Source organism: Hemicordylus capensis, chromosome 5, assembly GCF_027244095.1.
Source record: "Hemicordylus capensis ecotype Gifberg chromosome 5, rHemCap1.1.pri, whole genome shotgun sequence".
NCBI classification, from domain to species: Eukaryota; Metazoa; Chordata; class Lepidosauria; order Squamata; family Cordylidae; genus Hemicordylus; species Hemicordylus capensis.
The window spans coordinates 205,036,736-205,064,735 of NC_069661.1; the positions used below are offsets into that span (position 1 = coordinate 205,036,736).

At 43.7% G+C, this 28,000-nt stretch overlaps 1 protein-coding gene and 1 long non-coding RNA gene across 8 annotated transcripts in view; one reads left to right on the plus strand and one right to left on the minus strand.

Moving 5' to 3' along the window:
- TMCC3 (transmembrane and coiled-coil domain family 3) overlaps positions 1-28,000 on the minus strand; it is a 187,408-nt gene that overhangs the window by 40,588 nt on the left and 118,820 nt on the right. The window contains exons 1-3 of one of the 7 annotated variants that reach the window (XM_053255796.1): positions 23,279-23,370; positions 8,463-8,573; positions 8,143-8,266 (exon numbers count right to left, since the gene is read on the minus strand). The exons of 2 other annotated variants lie outside the window; for them this stretch is intronic. In XM_053255796.1, the coding sequence (XP_053111771.1) occupies positions 8,143-8,172 (30 nt within the window). In that variant the 5' untranslated portion in view covers positions 8,173-8,266; positions 8,463-8,573; positions 23,279-23,370. Of the gene's footprint in view, positions 1-8,142; positions 8,267-8,462; positions 8,574-17,010; positions 17,311-23,278; positions 23,509-27,833; positions 27,934-28,000 lie in introns of those variants that run through there. 4 more of the 7 variants (XM_053255798.1, XM_053255800.1, XM_053255795.1 and 1 more) reach the window with 4 other exon arrangements.
- LOC128327253 (uncharacterized) lies at positions 9,439-12,434 on the plus strand. The gene is made up of 2 exons (XR_008308550.1): positions 9,439-9,580; positions 11,785-12,434. It is a non-coding gene; the product is annotated as an uncharacterized LOC128327253 (long non-coding RNA).

Sequence of the window (28,000 nt, forward strand, 5' to 3'; positions counted from 1 at the left end):
TAAGATGCAGTTCCTTGAGTTCCTCCATAACATGGAAGTGCAATTGACTTTTTCCCCTCATGCATGAGAGAGAAGGAAAGGGCCATTTTGGAAGGGTGGTATATAAATCAAATAAATAAATAAATAAGGGGAGGCCTTGAACCTGTGGCCACCTTTATGGTGCTCTAAACCATGGTTTAGCATTATGTTTGAACTAGGCCACTACCAAAGGAGTGAGAAAGTCAAAATACCCAGGCAATGTGTATTCTCATAAGATTCTCAGTGCAACTGAGACGTTTAATTTCAATCTTGGTTTTAAAATTTCAATCCATTGTATCCCTAATGTATGCAAAACAAACCCATTGTTAAGATTATTTTTTTTAAAAGATTCCTTGTTAGATACTATACTATCAATTCTGGTCCTTAATTATGCCTTTAAGCATTTTGAGCAACCATTTCTGAAAGAGGAAAACTTTGGAAATCATTTGTCATGTCATGGCTGGAGAAAGATGGGGGAAATATTGGTCTTAGAGTAGAAGCAACTTTTGCTATAGTTCAAATGTACTTCCATAATAAGTTACAAGGCACCAGGGAAATAGTGGAGGCAGAATATTTAGACTGTGAGTATGAAGGCTGAGCAGAACCACCTTCAGATTTCATTAACTTTGGAACTTTTATTTCAGCCAGACATCATAGACAGAGGCCATCAACCCCATCTGTACTGCTAGGGATGCTAGGAGACCACTGCAAATAGACCAGGATCATTGGCTGACTTTTCATCAGTGGGAGCTAATGACAGGAGATTTCCCCCAATATCTGGGGATTTTGTTCCAGGTTTTGGATTGTGATATTCATTCCAAATATCAATCAGTCCTAGTGAAGTTGGCACCCTTCTAGCTAACGGGAGGGGGCAGAGAAACAGCCTGCAGTTTGACATGGAGGAAGCAGAGGTTGAAGGCTGTAAGATGGCTGAAGTAAAAACATCCTTGAGGTCCAGCTGCTCTATCTGGGGACCTGAGGCAACATTAGCAGTTGTGCCAACTGCTGAAGGAATCTATATGCCATCATTATGCTCTGCTAGGAAACCAGGGGAAGTCCATTACATCTATGGTTTTTAGGTTATCCAAAATATTTTTGATAAATAAGAGAGGAATACAAATCCTCTCTTTACTTACAGATCACAAGCATGTGTGAAGGTACAATTATCTATTTTACTCCGACTAAAAAGAATATCACCACAGCAACACAATTTCAAACAACCCCCCTTCCCCTTTTTTGAAACCAACAAGGCTTATCATTTAAATTTAAACACTTTGGAGTGGGGAAAGTCCCTACGCTATACAAAGTTTCTGAGCAGTCAGACATGCAGCCAACATGTATATAAATAGCTCAGCTGGCAACTGACAGAGCACAAAAGGGCATCATGCGCTCCACTCAAAGAGGGAAGTCATCACAAATGAAATGCAAACCCAATGCACACTGGAAGCCGAGTGTCTGGCACAACCCAAGCATTTAATTCTGAACCTCAGGTTCCTAGCCAAAACAGAACAGTCTTCAGGAAGAATGCATGTACTGATAATTCTGCAACATGAAAAAGGACTGACACTCCAATTATGTCAGATAATGTTCAATGTGCTTGGCAGAAGAGTATAAAGCATCAATTGCTCTCTTATGGCCTTTCTCCTGGTTTTCTACTCTCTCTGGGCGATGAAAAGTCTAAAGATATCATCCAACAGCATATATTGGATACTGAACTGCAGAGTGATTTAAGCTTGCTGCAGGTGGTCCAGAATGCAGCAGCCAGTTTGGTCTCTGGGTTATCTAGGAGAGCCCATATTACTCCTGTGTTGAAAGAACTACACTGGATGCCAATACGTTTCTGGGCAAAATACAAGGTATTGGTTATCCTCTATAATAAAGCCCTTGAGTGTAATCCCGTGTCCCTGCATGTGTCTTTCTCGGCCGTTCTGGGCATGCGCGGAGTGGAGCGCATGCCCAGAACGTCCGAGAAAGATACGGCCGCAGGGACACGGGCGGCCATGTTGGGAGCAGGGAAAGACGAGGCATGGAAAGACACGGGGCAGGGAAAGGCGGTGGCGGGACCGGCCTGACCGCGGGGGGGGGGGGAGGGGACGGCAGAAAAGGGAACAGCCTGACCGCGGGGAGGGGGGACGGCGGGAAAAGGCGGTGGCAGCGGGAGGAGAGAGAGGAAACAAACGGCGGGGCCAGGATCCGGACCGAGCGCGGGGAAGGAGGGCAGAAGCGGCCGACTGCTGAGGAGGGCAGAGGCAGCCGAGGAACGGGCTACGGGGAGGGCAGAAGCGGCAGCTGGGGGGCCAGGAGGGCAGAGGGGGCACGAGAGGACCGGGAGGACAGAGGGGGCAGCGGAGGAAAAGGAGGCAGAAACGGCCAGAGAAAGAGGGGACCGGCGCGCTGCAGCCAGAGGAGGCGGAGATAGGCGGCACCAAAGTACTACTAGCGCCCGTTAATTTAACTGGCTTAAAATCACTAGTTATCTATAAAGCCCTAAGCAGATTAGGCCCTGGGTATTTAAAAGAATGCCTTCTTTACCATGAGCCCCACCTCCTGTTAACATCATCTGGAGAGGTTCGTCTGCAGTTGCTGCCAACTCATTTGGTGGCTACTCAGAAACGGGCCTTCTCCATTGCTGCCCCTGGACTTTGGAATGCACTCCCTGTTGAAATAAGAGCCTCCCCATAACTGGCAACATTGAAGACACATTTCTTCACCTAGACTTCTAATTAGATTTATAGTTCTGAAATTTTTAATACTGAGTTTTAAATATTTTTAATGTTTTAAATTATTTTTACTGTAAACCATCCAGAGATGCAATTTTTGGGCAGTATAGAAATATTTTAAATAAATAAATAGTTCATATAGGTGGCTGAGAGAACTTTCTAGACCTGTACCAGCATACTATCTATCAACTCTCACCTACCCAAAATATCACCGTGCTTTTTCTAGGGCCCGTTTTAATTAGGGATGTGCTTGAAATGCAATTCAGCAACTGAATCGCAACACAATCCCTTAAAACCAAGGGCTTACACCACCTCTTTAACATGGAGGAGAGCAGATCCAAACCTGCTCCTCCGCTCACCACCACTTCTGTAACTGCGGCACTCCACCCAGCAATGACTGCACGCCAACAGGGCATCTCCCAGCAGCCCCTGCGTGACACCAGCACACAGATGGTCTCCACGCACGTGGACCAGTTTACTTGCTTTTTCAAGGAACTGATCCCCACCCATGGTTGTCCAAGCCAGTTTGGGCACATCCCTAGCTAGGACTATAAAAATGGTAAGTGCAAGAGGCTAGTGGAAATACAACTATATAATGGTAAGGGGTGATATCTAAACCACAGTTAAGAAAGCAGGATTATGCCATTTCATTACATACTCCCCCCATTTCTTCACCTCTCTCCCCAGCATGAATTCCTCCCCCTGCCCTCCCCATCCCCTCCACTTTACCTCTGACTGATAGGTATTTCAACACTTACAATAACTGCTGCTATGGTTAATCAGGCTCCCTGCTTTCCTAGGACTCTTATCCAGCATCAAATCCATGCCAGTCTTAAATGTGGCCAACAAAGCTGATGTAATGCCTAAATATTGGGAAGCAACAAGCCAATAACACCCTAGATTCCTATTTATGGGACATGTGGGTAATCCTAAATAGGATCCTTAAGAGGAAATGGAAGTGCTGAGCTTTGACCTGAGATTAACTCAGTGGTGGTTGTCAATTTTTTTAAAAAAGCCTCAATCTCACTTTCAAGTTTACCAACAGTTATGCAGAGGTTTGTGGTCTATGAAATATGGTGTTAATATACCAACCATAGAATCACACATTTTTATTCTCTAGCACCACAAATAACTAACTTTTCCTGATGTCAAATTTAACAGTATCTGATACTGTTAAAAACTAACTGCCAGCTATATACCAGATTATTAGACCTAAAATATCAAGGCATTTTAACAACTTTTAATCGCAATGATTTTAATGAAAGACGTTTGAACAGTTTGGCCAGATTGTGTCCTATATTTTTCCAACAATTCATAGGCTTTAGAAATGAAACTAAGCCCATTTTTTCCTTCTTAGCCACCTGCAATTTTGCTTGAAGAATTATCATATCATAATGTAAAACTCGTTTAACATTCTGAAGGCTCTTATTTAGTATGCATAGGTCATGCCCTTCTTCCAATGATTTAAGCTTAAATCTCCTACTAAGAGAAGTTTCACATTTTTCAGTGTATCAAGTATTAGTTTATTAGCTTTATTTGTATGGTCCATACTAATAGCAGGGATGTGAAGTCTGACTGAATATTAGATCAATATGCCTCCAATATTGGGGATTATTGAAAGGATTTCAGATACAACTGCAATCCCAACTAAAATCTCAGGATATTAAGGACTATGTATCATGCATATCGTGCTAATACTGGTCAAGGACATACAATACTGTGGAATGAGGGGAAAATGCCTTTTCTGAAAGCTGCTTTGTAATTACTTTGTTCTCATGGAATGGGAAAGTGTCTTTGCAAAAAGTGTGAGAACTCAGGTTTGCACTGGTCAAGAAATGGTTAATAGAGTCTACAAGTTGCCTTGCCAAATTCCTAGCTGTAAAGCCATAAATTTGCTGACAAGCTAGAGGGTGAAGAGCCCCCCCCTCCTTTCCTTGTATCTCTTGAAAAAGCAAAGGCCTGAAAAATAACACTTCAAGGACATCTGGCTAGAGAAAGAGAATAAGAAATGCTTCATTGTACCAAGAGGAATGTTTGTCTAAACTAGCAATGATTATAATATTTGTAATATGACGGACAATGATGCTAACCAATGAACTAATTGGTTCTTTGGGGCTGAATGTTGATGCCCAGCTATGTAGTTATGCCAAAGTATAAAAACTTGTGACCCAGGCAGCTGCGCGTGACTCTCAGGTTTACCGTGAGGTACTGGGAAAAGCCACCAGCGCTGGGTTAAATAAACGGTGATTTTGCTTCTTTCAACCATCTCTGCCGTCTGGTTTGTGGTAACTGGGGGCCTCCCAGGTAACAATACATTGATTGATTAAAATCCTGTCATGTTGGAAATCCTTGCACTTCCAACATTCCTACTGGACCAAAACCAGCCTGGAGGTCAGCTTGGAGAAACTCTTCTCTCCAAGCCAGCTCCAGGCTGATTTTTAGGGACTGCACCCCTGAAATTGGAAGAGGTTGGGACAAAGGTAACCTCCCCACACAAGGAGCCCTCTAGCACTGTGGGTCTCCATTGAGGTACATTTGCCTCCCACCCCCTATATCACAGGTGCACTTCTTAAAATCCTTGTCAGGAGCCAGTTTTGAAAGAAAATATCTCTAAGCCAGCTTCCAGGGTATTTAAGGATTGTACCCCTGACATTGCAGGGGGGGGTCAAAGGTAACCCCCACAAAGCATCCACTGGCTCAGTGGGTGCTTTGTGAGGTTACCTTTGCCCCACCCCTGGTTTTGGGGGTGCAGGTCTTAAAGTCCACCTTGGGAGATGAGGTGTGCCCTTTTCCCCCGCCACAATAGACATACCAGAAAATATCAGGTCAATTCCGATGGCGTTGAGGATACTATATCCTGACATTTTTTTGATTGGATCAAATTGGATTGGAATTGATCTGATATTTTTGGTGGAGCAAAGGCATACGAAATAGCATTTCACTGTCTTATTCAACTATGAAAACACATTGTTATTACATGGGCCATGTTTTTATTTGTTTGTTTAAATAATATTTTAGTATTCTTTCTGTTTAAATGCACTATTCATTTCTAGCTTTTGAATGATGTTTCTTAAAATACAAAACTTGAACTTCTGTGCCATTTCCTCCATCATCATCATCATCATCATCATGAAGCTTTCTGACAGTTTGAATGTTGTTCTCTGTTCTTTATTACAAATTCCCTGTAACTATCTGTCTTACTGTGGAACGTTAGTTACAGTCATTTATTTAAACCAGAGTCACAAGATCTATTGCTGTCTCTCATGCCTGAATACATTATTTACTCTAAAGGATTTACCAAAATAAACCACTATTTGTGAAAACTCCAGAACAATATTCTTAAACCTATGGGACCCAACTTTTCAAATCTACCTTTCTCTTCGAATCTCACATACTATGTTGTTTATGGATTTTAAATGTATGGAAATTTATTTCAGTATTTGTCTAGGAATAAAAAAGATTGAAAGACTAAAGTGGCTCCATAGAGCAACACACAAAGAAACCAACAGTCTTGTATTTCCAAGCTTCATCTATAGATAGGCCCACCCAATTACACAAGCAACCTGAGCGGAGACAGTAATTTTAGAGGCACCAATGAAGAAGTACCTAATCTGAGAAGTGCACCCCAAGTCCCCTTGCAATATTATCAGCTTTTAATGGTGCTTTTATAAGCATCATTATAAACCACTGATTTCATTAGCAGCTATTCTCATCAGTAACATGTATTGAGTCAGCTCTGTTCAAATAAAACATAGCTGGCGTCACTGTTCCCTCTAAGGCGTGCGCATGTGCACGCGCTCACAAGTTTTTGGATGTCCGTTCAGTTCATTTTTTATCCCACTCAGGTTGAATTAGGAAGGCCCCATTCTGAATGTATGTGCGAACACACTGCCTTGATAGTGCCGCCCAGAACAAACTCATTCTGCACAGAGATTTTAAAAATTAGAGGGACCCAAGCCTGGGGTTTCAGAACTACTTTCCACTTTACTTTCCCCTACTCATGTTCTTAAGATCTAACTAGAGAAGCAGTTAGGGAAAAGGTCACAGACTAAAATGAAACCTGCATTTACCAGGCCTCCCTGAACATGGCCCACCCAGTTATAGATGGCAGATAGGCCTGGGGAATAGCTTCAGACAGGTTACTCAGACTCCCGTCTGACCTTTGCATGCTACAAAGACCCATATTCCAGCTCAAAACCTGAGGGTGGGAACAAATGCCCCAAATTGCCCGAAAAAGTCTTAATTCTTAGGACTTAATCTTGAAACCCATTTTGTAAAGTATATTCCAGTCAACATTCAGAGTCAAGCTAGAACAAAAACGACACTCAGTTAAAGGAGCACAGCCGCACTCCTGCTCCTCCTCCACCGTCCCGTTGCTTCCATCCTCCTAACCCCTCTTGGTTGTGGCTGCAGTGTTGCTGGTGACTATTGGTCAAGCTACAGCCCCTATCCCCAGAGACCTCCCCACCCTCACCCGAGCCCTGCTCCTGCTCCTCCCCACAGTAGCAGCAGCGGTTGACCAGCCCCTTCCTCGCTGCCAACACCACCGCTCGTTCCCCTCAGGCCGCTGACAGGCCCAGGCCCATCCCTTGCTTGCCTACCTCCGTCAATGGCCTCAATAGGGAACAAAACCTTCTGCTCTTCCCAGAGCGGTTCCATCCCCTGAGGGTAATATCTTACAGTACTCACACTTCTAGTCTCCCATTCATATGCAACCAGGGTGGACCCTGCTTAGCTAAGGGGACCAGGCTTGCTGACACAAGACCAGCTCTCCTCGCCCTAGACCAGCTCTCCTCTCAGATTCATCTTCATGACCCTTCTTTTTAGAAATGCACACACAGCTCTATACTCAAATGGCAAATCATATATGGGAGCCAAATTATGTTTCCATTGAAACTAACTTTGTACCATTCACCTTTCTGGAATAGAACTAGGCTACTATCACTGTTAAAGCTGCACTCCTGTGGACGCTTGTCTAGGAATAAACACCACTGAATACAGTTAGACTTGCTTCTGAATAAACATGCATAGGATTGCTCTTCATAGACCATACTCCCAATCAATAGATCACGTTTTCAGACCGACTGTTTGCCCTTCTATATTTTGAACAAGACTTTGTTATGATTAATGTTTCCAAGCGTATACATTACAAGTGCAAGAGCTAATATAGGGCATTTTCTGTAGAAAAGTCTATGTGCCGCACCACAGAATTTTGCCACCAGGAAGGAACATGGTTAATCAAAGGAAGCATAAGAAACCCAGACTTCAAAGTATGATTTGAGTAATCTTGTTAGCCAGAGAGTGCAGCTCTTAAGTTTAATTACATAACTACATAACAAAATGTGTTCTGCAATGATATGTTTAGCTTATCCTGTGACTTATCATTTTTCTTTCCTATACTTACTGAAGAGCACAAAGCAAGCCATACGTTCATATTAGTAGTTATGATGGTTTCTTGTCAGGATTTTCTGGGAGGACAGCAGGAAAGCATGTTTTCAACAAATTAAGACTTTGCTCTTAAGCCACCTCTACATTAGAAACACATAAAGGGTTTAAAACAGTTAATTGTGAAAGACAACAACAAACTAAATTAGTACTAGTAAGGGATGACAGAAACAAATGAAAAACAAACACAAAATACAAGACGGGGGACGGGAAAACTATTGCCAGGACCACTGAAGGAAAATAAATACTGGCCGGCATCTTAATTAATACTGTGCTTACACAACAAAGTTGCGCTAGTGCAAGAAGATCACAGGGGATGTTCAAATTTCACTCTTCCACAAAAGTGCTCTGCAAGACACATGAGGCATGCCACAGGTTGTGCACCTTGTCCTGCAAGAGCAAACATGTTTGTGTTAGTACAACACTAGTCTGGATTGCAAGCTCCAGACTTGGAGCAACTATCTAGCACAACAGCCATGTGCTAACACAACAGCCTTGTGCAAAGGCAGCGTTAGTCCAGATATCAGCCACTGAGTTCAAACTTCAGCAAAACTAGTTAACTGGTGCAATAATTTAGGAAAGTTTAGACAATGAAGCAAGTTGCCTAAAATAGTCTGGCATCCTCTTTCTGTGAGATTGACTAGATGAACACTCAAGGGTGGTTTAAATCTAGGATATCATTCTACTATATGAAGTTGAACTAGCTGAACTTCCTTTTTAATATGTGATTCATTTCCAGTAAGGTACCCAGAGAGTGGAACAATCCCTAAATGAATCGGGTCTCAAATCACAAATCATTAGAAATTAAACTCAATGCTCTAAGTCTGAACTCCAAACAGAAACAAACGAAGTTGCTCTAGCCAACTGTGGAGGAACGAGGCCTAAACCTCTTGAGTCTCTGTAAATAAGCCCCTGTGTGGTATAGTGTATTAATATCCCCAAACCTCTTCTCATAAAAAGAGCCCTAATAAATGAATTGTGTTATATTATATTCCTAAAAACCTCTGTATTATTGTAAATAAGATTTATGTGCTTGCAAGTCCCTGTGCATGGAGAAGGATGACAGGGTCAAGAGTTCATTCTTGATTTTCCGTAGTTTCATGTTTGGTTTTTTGAGAGTTTGGCATTTTGACAGTTGATTTTTAGAGGAGAAATATTTCAAAAAATGCAGGGAATTTTTTGTTTGTTCTGATTGGCTGGCCTGAGAAACTGATAGGCCAGAGAAACTGTATATATTGGGAGTGTTCAGAGAGGGAAGAGGGTGTCCTGGAAGTGAAGTGAAGTGAACAGAGACCTGAGACAGAGAGTCTGCTGGAGCAAGTCAGAGCTGGAGGTTGCAACAGAAGGGAGGGAGTCTGGAGGTCTGCTAGAGTGGATCCAGTGAATCCATGCAAAGAGTGAGCATTTTTTTAGAAGCATGTTGATTTGTCTCCACCCCATGCTTATAAGCCTTTCCACACTACTGAGGTTTGTTTTTGATTTTTTGTAAATTTTGATAAATGTGAAGGGCTGTTGTAGTGGACCCAGCCATACCAAAAGTCCACTTGGTGGCAGCGGTAAAAAGGTTAGGAGGAATAGAGGGCCGTTCCTCCACACCAACCTATTACCATATATATATATGGGTTGGGCCATCAGTTGCTGCTCATAAAAAGTTCTAAGATTGATTTTTAAAATGGGAACAGCTATGTAGCACAGTAATTATTGATCACAAATGTATTCACCACTTGACTGGACTGTTAATTTAAACAGCCATAGAATCAGATCACATAACTTTGTTAATCCATACAATTATAAAATACTTTTTAAAAAAGATCCCAAGTGCATGGTTCAGAAATTCAAGAACCCTAGAGGTGTCTAGAGCCTTCCTCACTAATTTCCCAGTGAAGAGAACAAGCTCAGAAAATGGCACCACTTGCTTTATGTGCTTTTTTTAAAAAAAAAAGCTCAAATGGAATATCTGACAATGCCAGATGACTTCTGATCTAAACTTTACTATTGAGTAACAAATCAAAGTCCACCAAATGAAGTGAACCCGACAGTCTCTAGAATGTAGAGACATGGTGCCAGCTGGCATTGCTTCTGAAAATTCTACACAGAGACAGCTGCAATGACAAGTAAGCAAATTAAGCTTCTGCATCCCACCAGGGAAATGCCAAGTTGACAGAAGGACAATTCAATGTCCTTCAAAGTTATCCAGAACCACTAATCCATGAATTCTTGACTGAATGGCTAGGAAAAGGTAGGCATAGATTTTAATATATCACATGTAGTATTTAATTCTATCCAAGTCCTTCAGATGCATAGTAAGTACCTTGCTAAGGGATTCAAACAGAAAACACTAAAATGCTTTGGCAAGGGCTGTCTGCAAACTTTAGACAGCAGCAGGCCAAATTTAAGATGTTCTCAAGCTCTTACAACACAGTTTACTTGATCAATCCAAATATTTGTTCAGTCATCAAAGCAGAATTTCTAACACCACCATGGCAAAATTATGTAACATAATTCTTCTGCTACTACCACCACCTGACCCAGGAAATGAAAGTTTAGCAGTTGCCACAGGCATAGGAAGAGCCCCACTGTTTCAAGAGGAGGAGCTGGTCTTGTGGTAGCAAGAGCTGGTCAAGAGGAGAGCTGATCTTGTAGAGAGCATGAATTGTCCCCTTTGCTAAGCAGGGTTTGCATTTGAATGGAAGACTACATGTGTGCACTGTAAGATATTCCCCCGAGGCCACTCTGGGAAGAGCACCTGCATGCTCGCATGCAGAAGGTTCCAAGTTCCCTCCCTGGCATCTCCAAAATAGGACTGAGAGAGATTCCTATCTGCAATCTTAATTTTTTTTAAAAAACATTTTATATACCACTCTACCTCCAAGGAGCCCAGAGCAGTATACTACATACTTATGTTTCTCCTCACAACAACCCTGTGAAGTAGGTTATGCTGAGAGAGAAGTACCGTAACTGGTCCAGAGTCACCCAGCAAGTATCATGGCTGAATGGGGATTTGAACTCGGGTCTCCCCAGTCCTAGTCCAGCACTCTAACCACTACACCATGCTGGCTCAATCTTAGACAAAGCCCCTGCCAGTCTGTATAGACAATACTGAGCAAGATGGCCCAATGGCCTTACTCAGTATATGGCAGTTTCCTATGTTCCTAAGACATCTAGAAATTGAGTTAGGTTTAGGCATTTCAGCTGATATGAAAGCTACAAACCTGTTGCAGCCAGAAGCAAATTGAAGAAAGCATGAAAAACAAGTGGCACCCTAATAAACAGGGTATATGAACACGGAAAGGCTCCCGACAAATAGTTAGCAGCCAGCATGTCATCAGAAATGGAAAGCACAATCTCATGTGCCACCACCTCTTTTCTGAAAATGTGGCAGCATCACTTAATTTTTTAAAGACCCAGGAAAACAATGGAAAATTGCAGGGGGTGGAGGGATTACCCCCAAGGCCTGAAATAGAAAAACTGGAAATCTTGCGGGAAACCTTTTTAAAAACTCTCTTGAAACTATCTCTTTCAGAAATGATTGAAACCTGTTTCAAAGCAAAGTTTTAAATAATTGACTGTAACAGTATTAATTCTGCTCCAAATCTTTTAGATCAAAAATTCAGAAATGATAATCATGATGGAATTGCTACAGCATTTGATGAACAAGCACAGCACTCTTAGGATTTGATGCTGGAAATGTAGCTGCAGAACATCTTCAGGTATTCAGCACAGGGGCACAGTTTTGAAGTCCACCAAGCATGCTCCTCCTGCAATATGGTGGCAACCCTCTGACTCCTCTTGCTTCCCAGTTGCTTCAGATTTCTCCATCATCACGTGACAGGATGTTTGAAAATACACGCACCACCATCAAGGAGCAAACTAACATATGAAAGATATGAAAGAGTTGAGAATCTTGTTTCAGTTCATTCAAACCTTTCATTTTCTGCAGCTCAGAGTAAAAGTTAAGAAACATAAGCTACAGATTGTTCAGTACACTTATTCTGATTAAAGAAATAAACTTACACTAGTATTTCAATGATATATTGTTTACGGGGGTGAAGTGAGGTAAAATAAAACTGATGAATAAGGCTTTGGGATAGTGAATTCTGTACACAATTACTATGACATTTCCTGTGCATGATGATAATGTATTATAGGAGCTCCGTATTTTTCTTCCTTATTCTTGCTTTTTAAATTACATTATAGGGATTCTATGTTCTGAGCTTTTACTAAAAATAAATAAATTCCTGTATGATAATGCAGAGGCCTACCATTTCTAAACTCACCTAATTAATCTTTCCCTTTTGCTTATTACATGGTTGATGGTTTCTATTTTTAATTTTTCTGTATTTTCCCAATGAGAAAAACCTAAGATATATTTAGTTATTTTAGGGTGCAGCAGCTTGTAGCTAAACATATACCTGTGCCTAAACCAAGCTTCTCAGGGACTAAAGAGACTGAGTACTAAAGTACTCAGTGCTAAAGTACTGAGTCAAATACAAGTGATGAGAGAAAACATTCTAAACTGCCTGGGAAAATTAAAAATTAACAAATTGCCAGCACCAGATGGCACCCTCTCAAGGGTCCTTAAAGGACTCAAATGTGAAACTGCCCCCTTGCAAAAATATGTAACTTATCCCTACAATCAGGCTCTGTACCAGAAGACTGGAAAGTAGCCAAGATAACACCAATTTTCAAAAAGGGATCCAGGAGGATCTGGGAAATTACAAGTCAGTTAGCTTAACTTCTGTTCCAAGCAAATTGATGGAAAGCATTCTCAAGGATAAAACTGTTAAACATATAGAAGAACAGGCCCTGCTGAATGACATCCAGCATGGTTTCTGCAAAGGAAAATCTTGCTTCACCAACCTATTGGAGTTATCTGAGAGTGTCAACAGGCTTGTGGATAAAGGTGATTCAGCTGGCATAGTATACCTGGACAAGTTCCTTTGTCAAAATTTCCTCTAGAGGAAATGTAGCAGTCATGGGATAAGAGGGCAGGTTCATGTATGGATTGGTAACCGGTTGAAGGACTAGAAACAGAGGGTAGGAATAAATGGAGAGTTCTCTAAATGGAGGGAAGAAGTGGGGGTCCCCAGGGATGTTGTACTGGGACCAGTGCTTTTTAACTTATTCATAGAATATCCAGAACAGACCATGGCTGGTGATGATAGGAGTTGTAGTCCAAAAACATCTGGGGACCAACAGTTAAGAAACCCTGATCTAGAAGTTGGGGTAAGCAGCAAGGTGGCCAAATTTGCATATGGCACTAAACCAGGTCTGCTCAACTTAGGCCCCCCCCAAGCTGGTTTTGGACTACAACTCCCATCATCCCCAGCCACAGTGCCCAAAAGCCAGGGATTATGTGAACTGTAGGCTAACATCTGCAGGAGGGCCGAAGTTGAGCAGCCCTGCACTACACTATTAGGGTAGTGAAATCCAGAACAGATTTTCTGGAGCTCCAAAAGGGTCTTTCCAAACTGGGGGGAGGGGGCAACAAAATGGCAAATGCAGTTCAATGCAAGTAAGTGTAAAGTGATACATATTGGAGCAAAAACCAATATGCTGATGGGGTCTGTCGGTGACTGACCAGGAGAGGGATCTTGGGATTGTGGTAGACAGCTCATTGAAAGTGTGCGGCAGCTGTGCGTGGCAGTGTGCAGCAGCTGTGCAAAAAACAAGTTCTATGCTCTGAATCATCAGGAAAGAGATTGAAAATAAGACTGTTAATCTCACAACGCCCTTATACAAATCTATGGTGCAGCCACATTTGGAGTACTGTGTATAGTTTTTGTCACCATATCGCAAAAGCTACATTGTAGAACTGGAAAAGGTGTAGAAGAAGGCATCCAAGATAGTCAGGGGCCTAGAGCACTTTCCTTACGAGGCAAGGCTACTACACTTAGAGGCATTTTAGCTTAGAAAAAAAGATGACTAAGGAGAGACATGATCGAGTTCTATAAAATTATGCATAGTGTGTGGGGAGAGAGAAATATTTTCCCCTCTCTCTCAACACTAAAATCAGGAATCATCCCATCAGTTGTTGCCAGGAAATTTAGGTTTGACAGAAGGAAGTACTTTTTCACACAGTACATAATTAATATATGGAATTCTCTGCCACAAGATGTGGTAATGGCCACCAGCCTGGATGGCTTTAAGAGATAGCTTAGACAAATTCATAGAGGTGAAGGTCTATCAATGGCTATTAGTCTGAGGGCTATAGACCACCTCCAGCCTCAGAGGCAAGATGCCTCTGAATACCAATTGCAAAGGGAGCAACAGCAGGAGAGAGAACATGACTTAATCTCTTGCATTTGGGCTTCCCAGAGGTATCTGGTGGGCCACTGTGCCAAACAAGATGCTGCACTAAATGGGCTTGGGCCTTATCCAGGAGGTCTGTTCTTGGGTTGAGAACTGGGCTAAAGACACTGGGTGCAAGTGACTTTGGGCAGAAAAGTGATAATTATTTTTGAACAAACTGATGAATGTAGACATTTACATTTCGTAAATACACTTAACAGTGCAATTTCCTATTCTAACACAATGCATTTCCTGTTCTTAAAGTAGTCAACTACTATGAACATTTATATGCAGTTGTCCGTCTCCAACCACGGGTTTGCCAATCGCAGATTTGAGTATCCATGCACATCCCTAACACCAGCAACAGTCACTGGAGGGATAATGTGCTGGGGGTGGATAGGGCCAGTTGCTCTCCCCCTGCTAAATAAAGAGAAGCACCACTTTAAGAAGGTGCCTCTTTGCTCACCAGGGGATAAAGTAAGTTTTGGTTCGATAAGACAATAACTACTGCAACTATTTCAACTTCTTCCAAAGTTTCCATCCCTTGCCTGCTGTAAACAGTTTTTTCATGACTTCCAGAAGTTTAATTTCTCAACTTGCTTTCTTTCACTCAAATAGAAGTTGGCATTACCAAAAAACTTCGAAGAATCTGAGAGAAGTAAATTTGTCCAGCAAGACAGATGGCTACTGTCAGTACCCGATATTGCTAATAATCCCTTTATTGAGTTCTTGGTTGCTTTAAGTAATCCAGTTTTCTATTCCCTGTGTCTGTAAGGGAAAGGGTCTAACTACAGGATCTGAAAACGTAAAAGAATACAATACCCCAATATTTTTTTTAGTCTTAGCCCAGGTTTGTATGTTATTCACAGCAGCAGACTTTGCATTGTGGGGAAGCAGGCAAGTATCCCTTGAAATATGTAGGCCAGGATTAATTAATCTTGTCACATTATATATCAAGATGGGCATAAGTAATGAGGATGTCATAACTGAAGGTTCATGAATCCAAAAGTTATGGGGTCATCCAGAGCCTCTATTCAATCAGACATTGGTGCGAAGGTCACGGCTAACACATTCTTGGAAGCATGTAGTGGAGGAGAGGGGCATGTGCCCCTCCATCAAGGAAAGCTGTCACTCACAATACAGAAACTAGTACTATATCCCAGGGATTCTGGAGCTGGCAGAGATGAAATCTAGTTATACTACTTTTAAAAGGGATATGTAACATCTTTATTGCACGATAAGGGGCTTTTAAAAGGAATACCTGTTGAGTAGATAATTTTTAAAAGCCCAACCTCTTGAGTTGCTTTCTTACTGGAGGAAAGCTACTATCTGAACCATTCTGGATCCTATCTGTCTCCAGTTCAACAGAACTTAAAACATTATCAGAAACTCCAAGAATCTTCCATGGAAATGCACAAAAATATCTAACACTCCCCCCACCACCACCAGACACACACACACCAGCAATAATAATACTAAACTTCCACCCAAAAGCCAAGACAAATAAAGTTTATTTTAATCTCTCTGAAGTCCACTGTCTCCATCACTGCCTCTAGGAGAATAACTCCCGAGTTAAGCACATATAAATGCTATGCATGCTATGTTGACAGTGAGCCAACAATCAAAGCCACAGCAAATGAGTTTACTTATTTTAAAACGTTTAATTATACAATAGCAATGTGAAGCACACCTTCTGTTTGGCAATGTCGTTTAATGTGATAGGAGGGGTAGAAAGAGACTAACATTCTATACAGAAAGATTACTTCCTTTCCCAGCACAGATAAATAATCCAACTGCTTCAAGCTGTGAAGCTCATTTATTCTAAAGCACTAAACATTTCACCTTAGAAGAGGGAAAGCAGAACAAGTATTTTTGCCTCAAGCCAAAACTAGCAAGGGGAAATTACAATATAAATAATGAAGAGCCACTTTGTTTGCTTTTACTGGTCAAAGATGCCTATACTTACTCATAGCTGACTGCCTGAAACATGTGTGCAACCTAACCAAACCTTTGCCCCACTTGTAGCTATCAAGTCTGCGATTACTGTTTCAGAGTTATCATCAGATTCACAAGTTCACTTACATATAAATCCCATGCAACTTCCCAATAAAGGATTGCTCCATACATGACATCTTTTAAGTATGAAGACATGAGTTATGTGTCGAAAAAACATACAGTGCATGTACACTATAATAAAAAACCGTGTGTCCATTTCACAAGTATGCACACTGAAAAACCATAGTTGATCATGGCTGCCCACCATGTGTACACACAGGAAAAACAGATGTGTGCATTATTTGAATGTGTGTTTTTTTAAATGCAAGTGGTATCTGAATATCTTTAAAAAATAAAAAGCTGGTGTAACAGTGATCAAGAGACTGAGCCACAGGTCAGCACATTCCCATTCTAAATCTTGCCTTTGCCACAAACTCAGAAGATTAAACTCCCTCTCAGATGCAGCCTCCAGCTGCAATATGGGGACAATACTACTTAGAAATAAGTCATTTTCTGGAGACATTTAGGATTGACTTCTTACCAGAGAAAAGTTACTTCCTCCATGTATCTTCTCTTAAAAGCCATCTCACTGTGAAACTTTCACATTTGTAAGAGATGAGTCACGCTACACTTTAAATCAGCCCCGCCCCCAATCCATTCCTGATTGGAGTGTGTGACTCCACATATTCACTGGATTTAACCCAACCTCCCTGTGGACTATCAGGGACCAGGACAGACAGGGCTTTGTTTTCCCCCAAGGGAGGCTGTGAATTCTGCCCGAGGTATGTCCAACTTAAAATAATCCTCTATTTCCAGCATCTTTTGAAAAAAACCTGACATTTCTGCTAAGCTCCAAGGCTTGTCTTTGATGTGCGTAGGGCTATGTGAATGCTCCACTTAATCCCCTGGATTAAACTGTCTCGAATCTGCTACGAAACAGATTTGCTCTTCGAATACCCCACAGCATAGGAACATAGGAAGCTGCCATATACTGAGTCAGACCATTGGTCTATCTGGCTCAGTATTGTCTTCACAGACTGGCAGTGGTTTCTTCAAGGAATCTCTCTCAGCCCTATCTTTGAGAAGCCAGGGAGGGAACCTGAAACCTTCTGCTCTTCCCAGAGCGGCTCCATCCCCTAAGGAGGATATCGTACAGTGCTCACACTTCTAGTCTCCCATTCATATGCAACCAGGGCAGACTCTGCTTAGCTAAGGGGGCAAGTCATGCTTGCTACCACAAGACCAGCTCTGTAAAACCTCCTGCAGATGTTGGCCTATAGTTCCCATAATCCCTGGCCATTGGCCACTGTGGCTGGGGAGTATGGGAGTTGTAGTTCAAAAACAGCTGAGGGGACTATGTTGAGCAGGCCTGCTTTAAATACTCCGAGAATGGCCCTATCCACCACTAGCACAGTACCTCCAGTGACTGTTGCTGGTGTCTATCTTATGTTTCTTTTTAGATTGTGAGCCCTTTGAGGACAGGGATCCATCTTATTTAGTTATTATTTCTCCATGTAAACTGCCCTGAGCCATTTTTGGAAGGGCGGTATAGAAATCTAATAAATAAATAAAATAAAATAGCCAGCTTGCTTTTCATTTTTTTGTGTTTACATTTACTCTCTTCCTCTCAACAACCTCCACTTGATTTCAAGCTGCATCTTTGCAGCTATGGCTACGATTTAAATATGTGAAGAGTCCCCTGCTAACAGAGCAAAGAGGCTCCTTTTTAAAGTGGTGATTCTCTTAATTTAGCTAGGGAGAGAGCAACCGGCCCTATCCAACCCCAGCACAGCATCCCTCCAGTGGCTGTTGCTGGTGTCTATCTTAAGTTTATTTTTTTGATTGTGAACCCTTTGGGGATAGAGAGCCATTTTATTTGTTTGTTTATATCTACGTAAAATGATTTGGGAACTTTGTTGAAAAGCAGTATATAAATATTCATCATATTTGAATTTGTTAAACTGAATGTTGAGTTGACTGACTTAAAAAGTGGACTGACAACCAGATGAGGGGGTGGGGGAGCGATCTGCATTGAGGCCAGGATGTAGGGGAGGATTTAACCCTTTGTTCCATGCCTTTGATAACAAATCACACCCATCTACCAGAAGCCGCAAATAGATATGCAAGATAGATAACAGAACTTTCTTCTAGGATGCAATAGCAAAATATAAGTCTGGGAGATATCTCGTTTGTTATGTTTAGGCATACGTATAGCTATAGCCTCTCTCTTCTGGCTATATCTAGGTGGGAGTGATAAGAATTGTAGTACAACAATATCTGGGAATCCAAGGTTGAGAACGCTTGGTCTATATCACCTAAGCAAGCACTCAAGTTGTGGAGTTATCGCTGCACACCAGATATCATACCTCTGTTGATCCTGGTAATGAGCAATTCCTGCCTCCAAAGAGTTGCTCACTCTTTGGTGTTCAAAAAGAGGCTATGCTAAAGTCACTGGCACTGACTAGACACAGTATCTGTGACATTACTGAGATATGCTATCTATCTATCTATCTCTTTTTAAAGCAACTGTATGGTGTTCCAATTATGATCAGAAAATGTAGTGGTAGGGAATCTTTTCCCCTGTGCCATTGTTGTGATCTAAACTGAGAACAGCCCTACTGGGTCAGGCCCAAGGCCTATCTAGTCCAACATCCTGTTTCACACAGTGGCCCACCAAATGCCTCTGAGAAGCCCACAGGCAAGAGGAGAGGGCATGTCCTCTTACTTGCTGTTGCTCTCCTACTAGGGATGTGCACGGAACTGCAGTGTGGGGGTCTCTTTAAGGGCGGGGGAGGGTGTACTTACCCCCAGCACCACCACGTTTCCCCCACCACCGCATTCGTTTAGTAAAGCTTTGGGGGCGGCAGGATACCTCCCTGCCGCCCCTTCCCCCAGTCGTCGGCAAAAGGCTTCACAAAGCCTTTTGCGCATGCGCATGCGCATGCCACGTCTCCGTGTCATGTGCACGCGCGTCGCAGAGACGTGATGTGAGTGCGCAACATGCGCACCCGCAAAAGGCTTTATGAAGCCTTTTGCCGACGACTGGGGGAAGGGGTGGCAGGGAGGTATCCTGCCACCCCAAAAGCTTTACTAAACGAACGCGGTGGTGGGGGAAATGTGGGGGGGGGTAAGTACACCCTCCCCCGCCCTTAAAGAGCCCCACACACCCGTGCCGGACCGCCCTCATGTCCGGACCGGTTCGGAGGCCTTCAAAATGGCCTCCGGACCAGTCCGGGCTCATCTCTATCTCCTACAACTGGTATTAAGAGAGATCTTATGTCTTAAGGTGGAGGAGGTGGCCTGTAGCCCTCAGACTAGTAGCCATCAATAGACCTGTCCTGCACTGTATGAAAAAGTACTTCTTTTTGTTGGTCCAAGTATACTATGTCAACTGGATCACCTTTATCCACTTGCCTGTTGATACTCTCAAAAAACTCTAAAAGGTTAGTGAGGCAAGACTTGTCCTTGCAGAAGTCATGCTGGTTCTCTTTCAGCAAGGCCTGTTCTTCTATAAAAATTAAGAATTTTTTCTTTAAGTAGGCTTTCCATTTACCCTGCACAGAAGTTAAGCTAACTGACTTGTAGTTTCCTGGATCCCCACTGGATCTCTTATTTTAAAATTGGAGTTGCATTATCTAATTTCCAGTCCTCTAGTATAGAGCCTGATTGTATGGACAAGTTACATATTTTTGCTAGGAGATCTGAAATTTCACATTTGAGTTCCTTCAGAACTCTTGGGTGGATGCTTTCTGACCCTGGCGATTGTTAATTTTTAGTTTTTCAAGACAGTTTAGAACATCTTCTCTGGTCACCTCAAATTGGCCCAGTTCTTCAGCCTCCAAGCCTAAGAAGCTCAGAGCAGGGATATGGGCAGTACCCTGCAGGGATGTGCATGTACTGGTTTGGAGGTCCAGAGTTCAGGCCGGTTCCCTTTAAGGAGCAGGGGGGTGCTCATCCCCCACCCTCCACCGGCACTGTCTCGGGGGGCAGCAGCGTACCTCTTTGCTGCCCCAGTCAGCATTGGACCGGAAGTGGCCAGTGCATGTGTACCAGCCACTTTCAGTCCAGTGCTACTGGGGCTACAGGGAGGTACGCTGCTGCCCCACACCAGGAGTTTCGGAGACAGCACCTGCAGGGGAAACCCCCGGGGGGGGCATGCACCCTCCCTGCTCCTTAAAGGGAATTCCCCGCCCCGAACTGGCTGAGTGCTGGTTCGTACACATCCCTAATATCTTCCACTGTGAAGCCAGATGCAAAGAACTCATTCAGCTTCTCTGCAATCTCCTTATCCTCCTTAATAATCCTTTTCACATCCTCGTCATCCAAGGGACCAACTGCCTCCCTGGCAAGTTTTCTGCTTATGGTATGAAGTATTTAAAGAGGTTTTTGTTATTCCCTTTGACACTTCTAGCTATATGCTCCTCAAACTCTCTTTTTATATCCCTTATTGTCTCTTTGCATTTGTTTTACCAGAGTTTATGTTCCTTTCTGTTCTCTTCATTTGGGCAGGATGACTTCCTTTTCTGAAGAAAGTCTTCTTCCCTTTTATAGCTTCTCTTACTCTACTTATTATCCATGCTGGCGTCCTCCTGAATTTGGTGGTACCTTTCCTCCTCCTTGGTTTACATTTCAACTGAGCTTCTAGAATTGTGATTTTAAATAAGTTCCATGCTTTCTGGAGTGATCTGACCCTCCTTACTTTCCCCTTCAGTTTCCTTTTTACCTCTCCCCTCATTTTTGAAGTTTCCTATTCTGAAGTCCAATGTATCTGTTTTGGACTTCCTTGGCAATGCTCCACTTGCATGTAAGCTGAATTGGATCACACTATGGTCCCTGTTCCACAATAGTTCTACAACCCTGACATTTCACATCAGGTCCTGGGCACCACTCAGGGTCACCTTTTCTCTGGTTGGTTCTGCGACCAACTGTTCTAAGGCGGTGTCATTTAGCATGTCTACAAATGTGACCTCTCTGTCAATACCCGCATGTGAAATTTGCCCACTCTATATGAGGGTAACTGAAGTCACCCATTATTACAGCTCTGTCTCTCTTTGATGCCTTTCTGATTTGCTTCTCCAACTCCAAGTCACCCAGTGTTTTGATCCAGAGGGTGATAGCATTTCTCTAGTAACACATTTCCTTTCAGTGGCGCAGCGGGGAAATGCTTGACTAAAAAGCAGAAGGTTGCCGGTTCAAATCCCCACTGGTACTATATCAGGCAGCAGTGATATAGGAAAATACTAAAAAGCATCACCTCATACTGCGTGGGAGATGGCAATGGTAAACCCCTCCTGTATTCCACCAAAGAAAACCACAGGGCTCAGTGGGAGCCAGGAGTCGAAATCGACTTGACGGCACACTTTACCTTTATTTTCACCCATAATGATTCTGTGGAGGACTCCAGTCCTCCTAGGTTTTCTAGATTGTTGGATTCTATCCCTTCTTGTGCTACTCCACCCCCAATCCGCCCCTCCCTGTCTTTTCTGTAGAGTTTGTATCCAAAAGTGTCCCACTTGTCTCACCATTCCATCAGGTTTCCATTATATCCATTATAGCTATTTTTTTATTAGCAACCAAGCACTCAAGCTCCCCTATCTTGGCTCAGAGTCTTCTGTTCTGGCATTGGTATATAAACACCTATATGCTGATTCTCTTACCTGGCCCATGAACTGGACCAATTGCTCAAGTGGGCCAAACTGCCCCATAAACCTACCTATATTTTTCTCAGTAGTGCTAATTGCTTTGGGAGCGCAATAGGAAAATGCAAAGGAAAAAGGGTTAAGCCTCCCTTCATGCAAAGACCTGCTCTAATCAAAATTGGGGGGGGGGGGTTGGCAGCTGCTTCAATTTTTTTTCCCTTTTTTTTAAACTTTTTTTTTTTAAGATAAGACAATCCAACAATTAATATCATGAACCAGGTCTGTTCTGGCTGATTGGGAGGGCAAAAATAAACATTAGGATTTTACAACTGGAACTCCCTGTGGTTTTTTGTCTGTCAAAACAAATCTGAGGGAGGGGTCTGGGGCCCCATCGGCACTGAGTCCAAAGTACAGGGGAGGATTTAACCCTTTGCTCAATGTGTTTCACTGACAACAAATCACACCCATCTACTAGATAGAAGCTGCTAATTAGTGGGGGAAAGAAAAACATTCAAGGCCAGTTTCATAGAACACTGACTATCCACCTGTTGCAATGTGCCAAACTGCCACACACAGTCAACTTAAAGCCACCTACATAGGGAGAGGTACTAGCCACCTATTTTTCTGATGTCTACTGAACTACATTCTCCCAGGAAAAAGAGGCAGGTGTGTGCTTGACAAGCACACCTCCTCCCACTGACTCAAAGCTCCGTGTGTCAGAGCCACACAGATTTCTGCCACCATGGCACCGGGAGGACGCTCCTGTCCCTGGATGTCCCAGAACCCCAGCAGCAGCAGGGCAGGGCGAGTTAAAACTTGACGCTTTGACACATCACAGAGACACGCAGCTGAACTGCAACCGGGCTTGGGGTTGCTGAGGGTGACGGGCGCCTCTGACAACACCCACAGGCGAGGAAAGGCATATCCTCCGAGGGAAGCCCCGAGCGACCTCCAGCACCCAGCGCAGGGTGAGCAGGAGGAGGGGCCGGGCGGGGGCCCTGCACTAACACCCCGCCACCATGCGGGTCATAGTGACACAGCCCGAAGAAGCAGGGGCTTAAAGGGAGAGGCGGAAGGGAAAGCAGTGCTCGGCACTGCCGATCGAGAGAGGCTGAGGCCAGGGAGGGAGCCTCCTGCTGCTGCTGCTGCCGCCGCCGCCGCCTTAGTTACCCGGGTTTTGAAGCGCCGGTGCCTCTCGGGGTCCGAGTAAGTCCTGTCCACCGCCAGGGCGGTATCGCTGCCAGGCATGGTGTCGGGCGGCTTTCTTCTCCACGGACCGCGTTGCAAGCCTCGCGCGCTGAGCCACCCGGGAGCCCAAGTTACGCAGCTCAGCCTCCCCGAGCGCAGCAGCAGCAGCAGCAGCAGGAGGCTGCTTTGGCTGCCTCTAGGGCGCGTTGCTTCGACTGGTCATGAGAGCGCGCGCAAGAGAGTGCGAAAGGCTGAGGCGGCGCGCGAGCTGGGGGCGCGCCCACACTCGCGGCTCTCCAGCACAAAAACCGCCCTGAACTCTTCCGCAGCGCAGCTGTCTCGCGGCGCACTTTCCTGGAGAGCGCTCGGGAGGAAGCACAGCGCGTCCAGACAGAGAGGGAAGGAGGCGGTCAGTCGGCTGGCCCTGTGTGTGCGTGCGTGCGTGTGCCGGCGGCCAGCATTCTCAAGGCTCCGTCGAGATGACAAAGGGAAAGAAGAAGGGAGGGTCTTGGGAGAAAAGTTGGCTTGACTTTCGGGCCTCCGCAAGTTGACCTATAGCCGACCCCGCCTCGACTCCAGGGAAGGCTGCAACCCTTTCCCCAGCTATTTTCCCCCACCCAGACGCCCCCGCTTTTGCAGTCCCCCTCTCTAGAGGAATTCTCCAGGAAAGGGGATTGGTCATAGCCGGACTGAGTGAGGAGCATTGTTCTGGGGACTCTTGCAAGTGGAAGCCACAAGCCAAAGGAAACGTCCTGAGCACATAACAGGAAATCTAACTCTGTCGAAGATAACAGACACTTCTCTGAGGCCGCTTCTCCTAGGCCGAAATGGAAACTAGGAAGCAAGTCAGCATGATGATGAAAAGGCCTCCTTAACTCACAGTAACTCATAATGTGTTCCCATGTCTGACCCCACTTGGATTTGTGTGGAAGGAGCTCTTTGAGTAGTGCTCCCCCCTACATTAAGGATTTGTGATACTGATTTGTATCCCACTGTATCATCACCCCATAGCACCTTACAACAGTTTTTCCAAGAGCAGAACTACTTTTCAGTTATTGCAATATTCCCATGAAAGCAAACTGCTTTCCTCTCACTGTCTGATTGTTTTACCATCTTTTGAAGTCCATTTGTCACAGTGAACCAAGGACAAGCACTCCTATAAATCAGGAGTAGGGTGCAAGTTGTACAACCCGGCTTTCCCCACCTTTTCTGCATCAAAATCCACCTAGTCCAACATTGTTTTCCACACCGGCCTGCCAGATACTTTTGGAAAACTCACAAATTGCAGAGTAGCAATAGCTTCTCTTACTTCTATCCCAAGTACTTGATCCTCATATACTAGTGTAGTGGGCAGCCAGCCAGCAATTTATAGGGTTAACTGGTTTTCCTTGATTGTAGCCCCCTAGGTCATGATGACCCAATCATTTAACTAGTTGGGTGGGACTAAAGGGCTCCTGAGGCTCTTCTAGGAAGAAAAAGGGGTTCCCAGGGGAGAGAGGAGCAACAGAGTCTTGCCAGATTCTCTCAGGGTGAGTTCTGCAAGTCCCTGTGGGGCAGGGATTGGTCTCACCTAAGTCCTGGTGAGGTCCAAGGGGAGGAAGCCAAGCCTTATGGCTTTTGACATTTTGCTGTAGGACAGGGTTTCTTAACTTTTGGCCCCCAGATGTTGTTGGACTACAACTCCCATCATCCCCAGACATGGCCTTTGTAGCTGAGGATGATGGGAGTTGTAGTCTAACAACATCTGGGGGCCCAAGGTTAAGATGCCCTGATGTAGGAGAAAGTGTTTTAGTAAGACTTGTGTTAGAAGTTATTTTCTTTTATGGGTGTTGCTTTGTTTACCCCAGTTTCTGCTTTTGCAACTACCTATCGTCAACTTCAGTCTAGGAACGAACAAGTTAAGCACCGCCTGAGACCATCCGGGTGTTCTAAAAAACTCTTGTAACCACTAAGCTAATATTATCTGCAACAGCTGCGTGTGAAATCCTGAACTGGCTTATTCTTTGTTTTTTAGTAAATCAATAAATTGTTTTTCTTTGTTTTTACAAACCATCTCAGAGTGTCTGACTGACACTAGGAGAGGGGGAAAGGAAGCCTCTAGTCCGCGTGCCCTCAAACAGGATAGCAAAACCTGCTACTTCCCCACTTAAACATATATAAGTGGAACCATAGTTTTAATATTTGCTAGGGATGTGGATGGAACAGGAGGGGAACTGGTTTGACAGTGGAGGGGGGTAACTTTAAGGGTGGGGGAGGGTACACTCCCCCCCCCCAAGCACACCCCGTGTTTCCGCCACCAGCACTCGGTTTCCTCAAAGTCTGTTGGGGTGGCAGTATAGCTCCCTGCTGCCCCACTGTCCCCTTTACTGGAAGTAACCGGAAGTATTTAACGCACGTCAGGCACGAGCACATGCACCCGACATGAGTGCTCATGAGCATAATGTCTGCGTGCCCAACGCACACAGGCACATAGAATACTTCCGGTTACTTCTGGTAAAGGGGACAACGGGGCAGCAGAGAGGAACGCTGCCGCTCTGACTGACTTTGAGGAAACTGAGCAGCGGTGGGGGGGAGTGCACCCTCCCCTACCCTTAAAGCCAGCTCATCAAACCCCCTCTCATCAAGCCTTCGGACGTGGCTGTGTTTGAACCTATTCGGAGGCCCATGAAACGGCCTCAGAAAAGGTTTGTGCACATCCCTAAAACCTGCCTGCTTGCAAAGTAAAGGGTGGACTGGAAGTTTTAGTGTTCCCATTCCAGTTCAAGGTAACTCTCTTAACTAAGGAACGCTTGGTGGCAGCGGGACAGTCTACCAGAGATTCTTCTTTTCTTTTTAATTAATGTAAAACCCAGTCAGCCCACGAGGCTCAGAGAGGTGTGGCTCAGAGTCTCCTCTCCGGTGGGCTGGGCTTGGGTTTGGTTCGTTACAACTAGGTCTTCTGAACATATATCAGTTGCCTGACCAAACCTCATGATAAACTTGAGATGCAGAAAGAAGTCTGAGAGTCAGACAAAGATGAGCATAATGGTGACCAACTTTCCTCACATTTATTGGATAAATGTGCATTCAGGTCACAGAAACAAAGTTCCTAAATGCAGTAAATGCACCTTAGGGCCCTCAGCATAGCGCAGACCTGCTGCATTTCATGGCCTTTTGACTCCACTTTTACATTTTTTCCTCTGTATTGTCTCCCAGCTTAGGATAACACTTAATGAATCTGATGGAAGGTTCTAGCCCACAAATGTTTATGTCATAATAAACCTGTTACATTTGGCACGCTAAGACTTATTGTTTTTGCTACAACAGATTAACAAAAGGCTTAGAACAGCTAATCATAGATACTGGGTAGAGGAGAGGCAACCCTTGACCTAATAACAAGTTGTGCCCATTATCTGGTGTGAGATGTAAGGCTGTGCCAAACAGCTCAGGAAGAATGACCAAATTCGACTACCAAAGCTTCAAGCTATAAAATTCAACATAAATGTAAGTGGAAGTTTGCTCAGAAAATCTGACACAGTCATGTTTAATTTGAAAGGGGGGGGGACTTCTAAACAATGAGGGCAATCACTGAAAGGAAGTCAAAAGGGAGATTCAGGGGGTCAAATGTCTTGAGGATGCTTGTAAGTTACTTAAAACTTCTATAATACAAACACATAAAATGTATACCACAAATACGAACAAGACCCAAAAGGGTGCCAAAGTAGGCAAAGAGCAGAGTCAAGGAAACCACGGGAGGCAAGAAGGCTTCCTTTTGAAAAACAAAAATGAAAAATGCCCAAATTAGGTGTACAAAAAGGATCACACACAGGCTGGCAAAACAAATATATAAACTGAGAATAAAGCAAGAGGGAAAAATAATTTGATGAGAAAATCACTAGAAACATTAAAATAAACATGAAATCTTCCAGAAGGGTTAACTGGAGAAGATGTTGGATATGCCTGAACCACATTTGTCACAGAGGGAGCTTTTGAAGAACTAAAAATCAAATAGAGGTTACAAAATATGACTTTCAAGAGCCAAGTGACTACTTCAGAATCAATACATCATCAAGTTCAGATGGCATACACATGAGAGGTTACTTCTGCAAAACTGCTGAATGTTTAACAAAAAATATGCAGCATCACTAACACTGATCTCACCAAAGAACTGGAAGGTAGCCTGTCTTGTAGACATAGTGGCCTAGAGACTGAACTACAAATAAGCAAGACCCTGGTTTGAATCTCACCTCTGCCTGAAGAACTCACTAGTGCTTTTAGGGAAGAGAAACTCCCTCTCTTCCTCCTTCCCCATGTGCAATATGGAGAAAATGCTACTCACTTATCTTCCAAAGTCGTCGTAAGGATTCCAAGATAATATATTTAAAGTGTTTTGAATACATGTAAACACTATACAAATGCAAGTATTATTAAATAACACCACTTTAAAAACGGGATTCAGGAAATAAAAGATCTGACCCAGGTATATTGGTGGAGAACATTATGAAAGCCTTAATAGCATTACTGAAGTTATAATCATTGAGTATACAAAAGAACAAACCTTGCTCAAGAAAAATCAGCATGGCCTGTGCAAAGGCCTCCACAAACATCTAGATCAGGGTTGCTCAACTTCGGCCCTCCTACAACTCCTATAATTCCAGGCTATTAGCCACTGTAGCTGGGGATTATGGGAGTTGTAGTAAAAAAAACAGCTGGGATAGGGCCTAT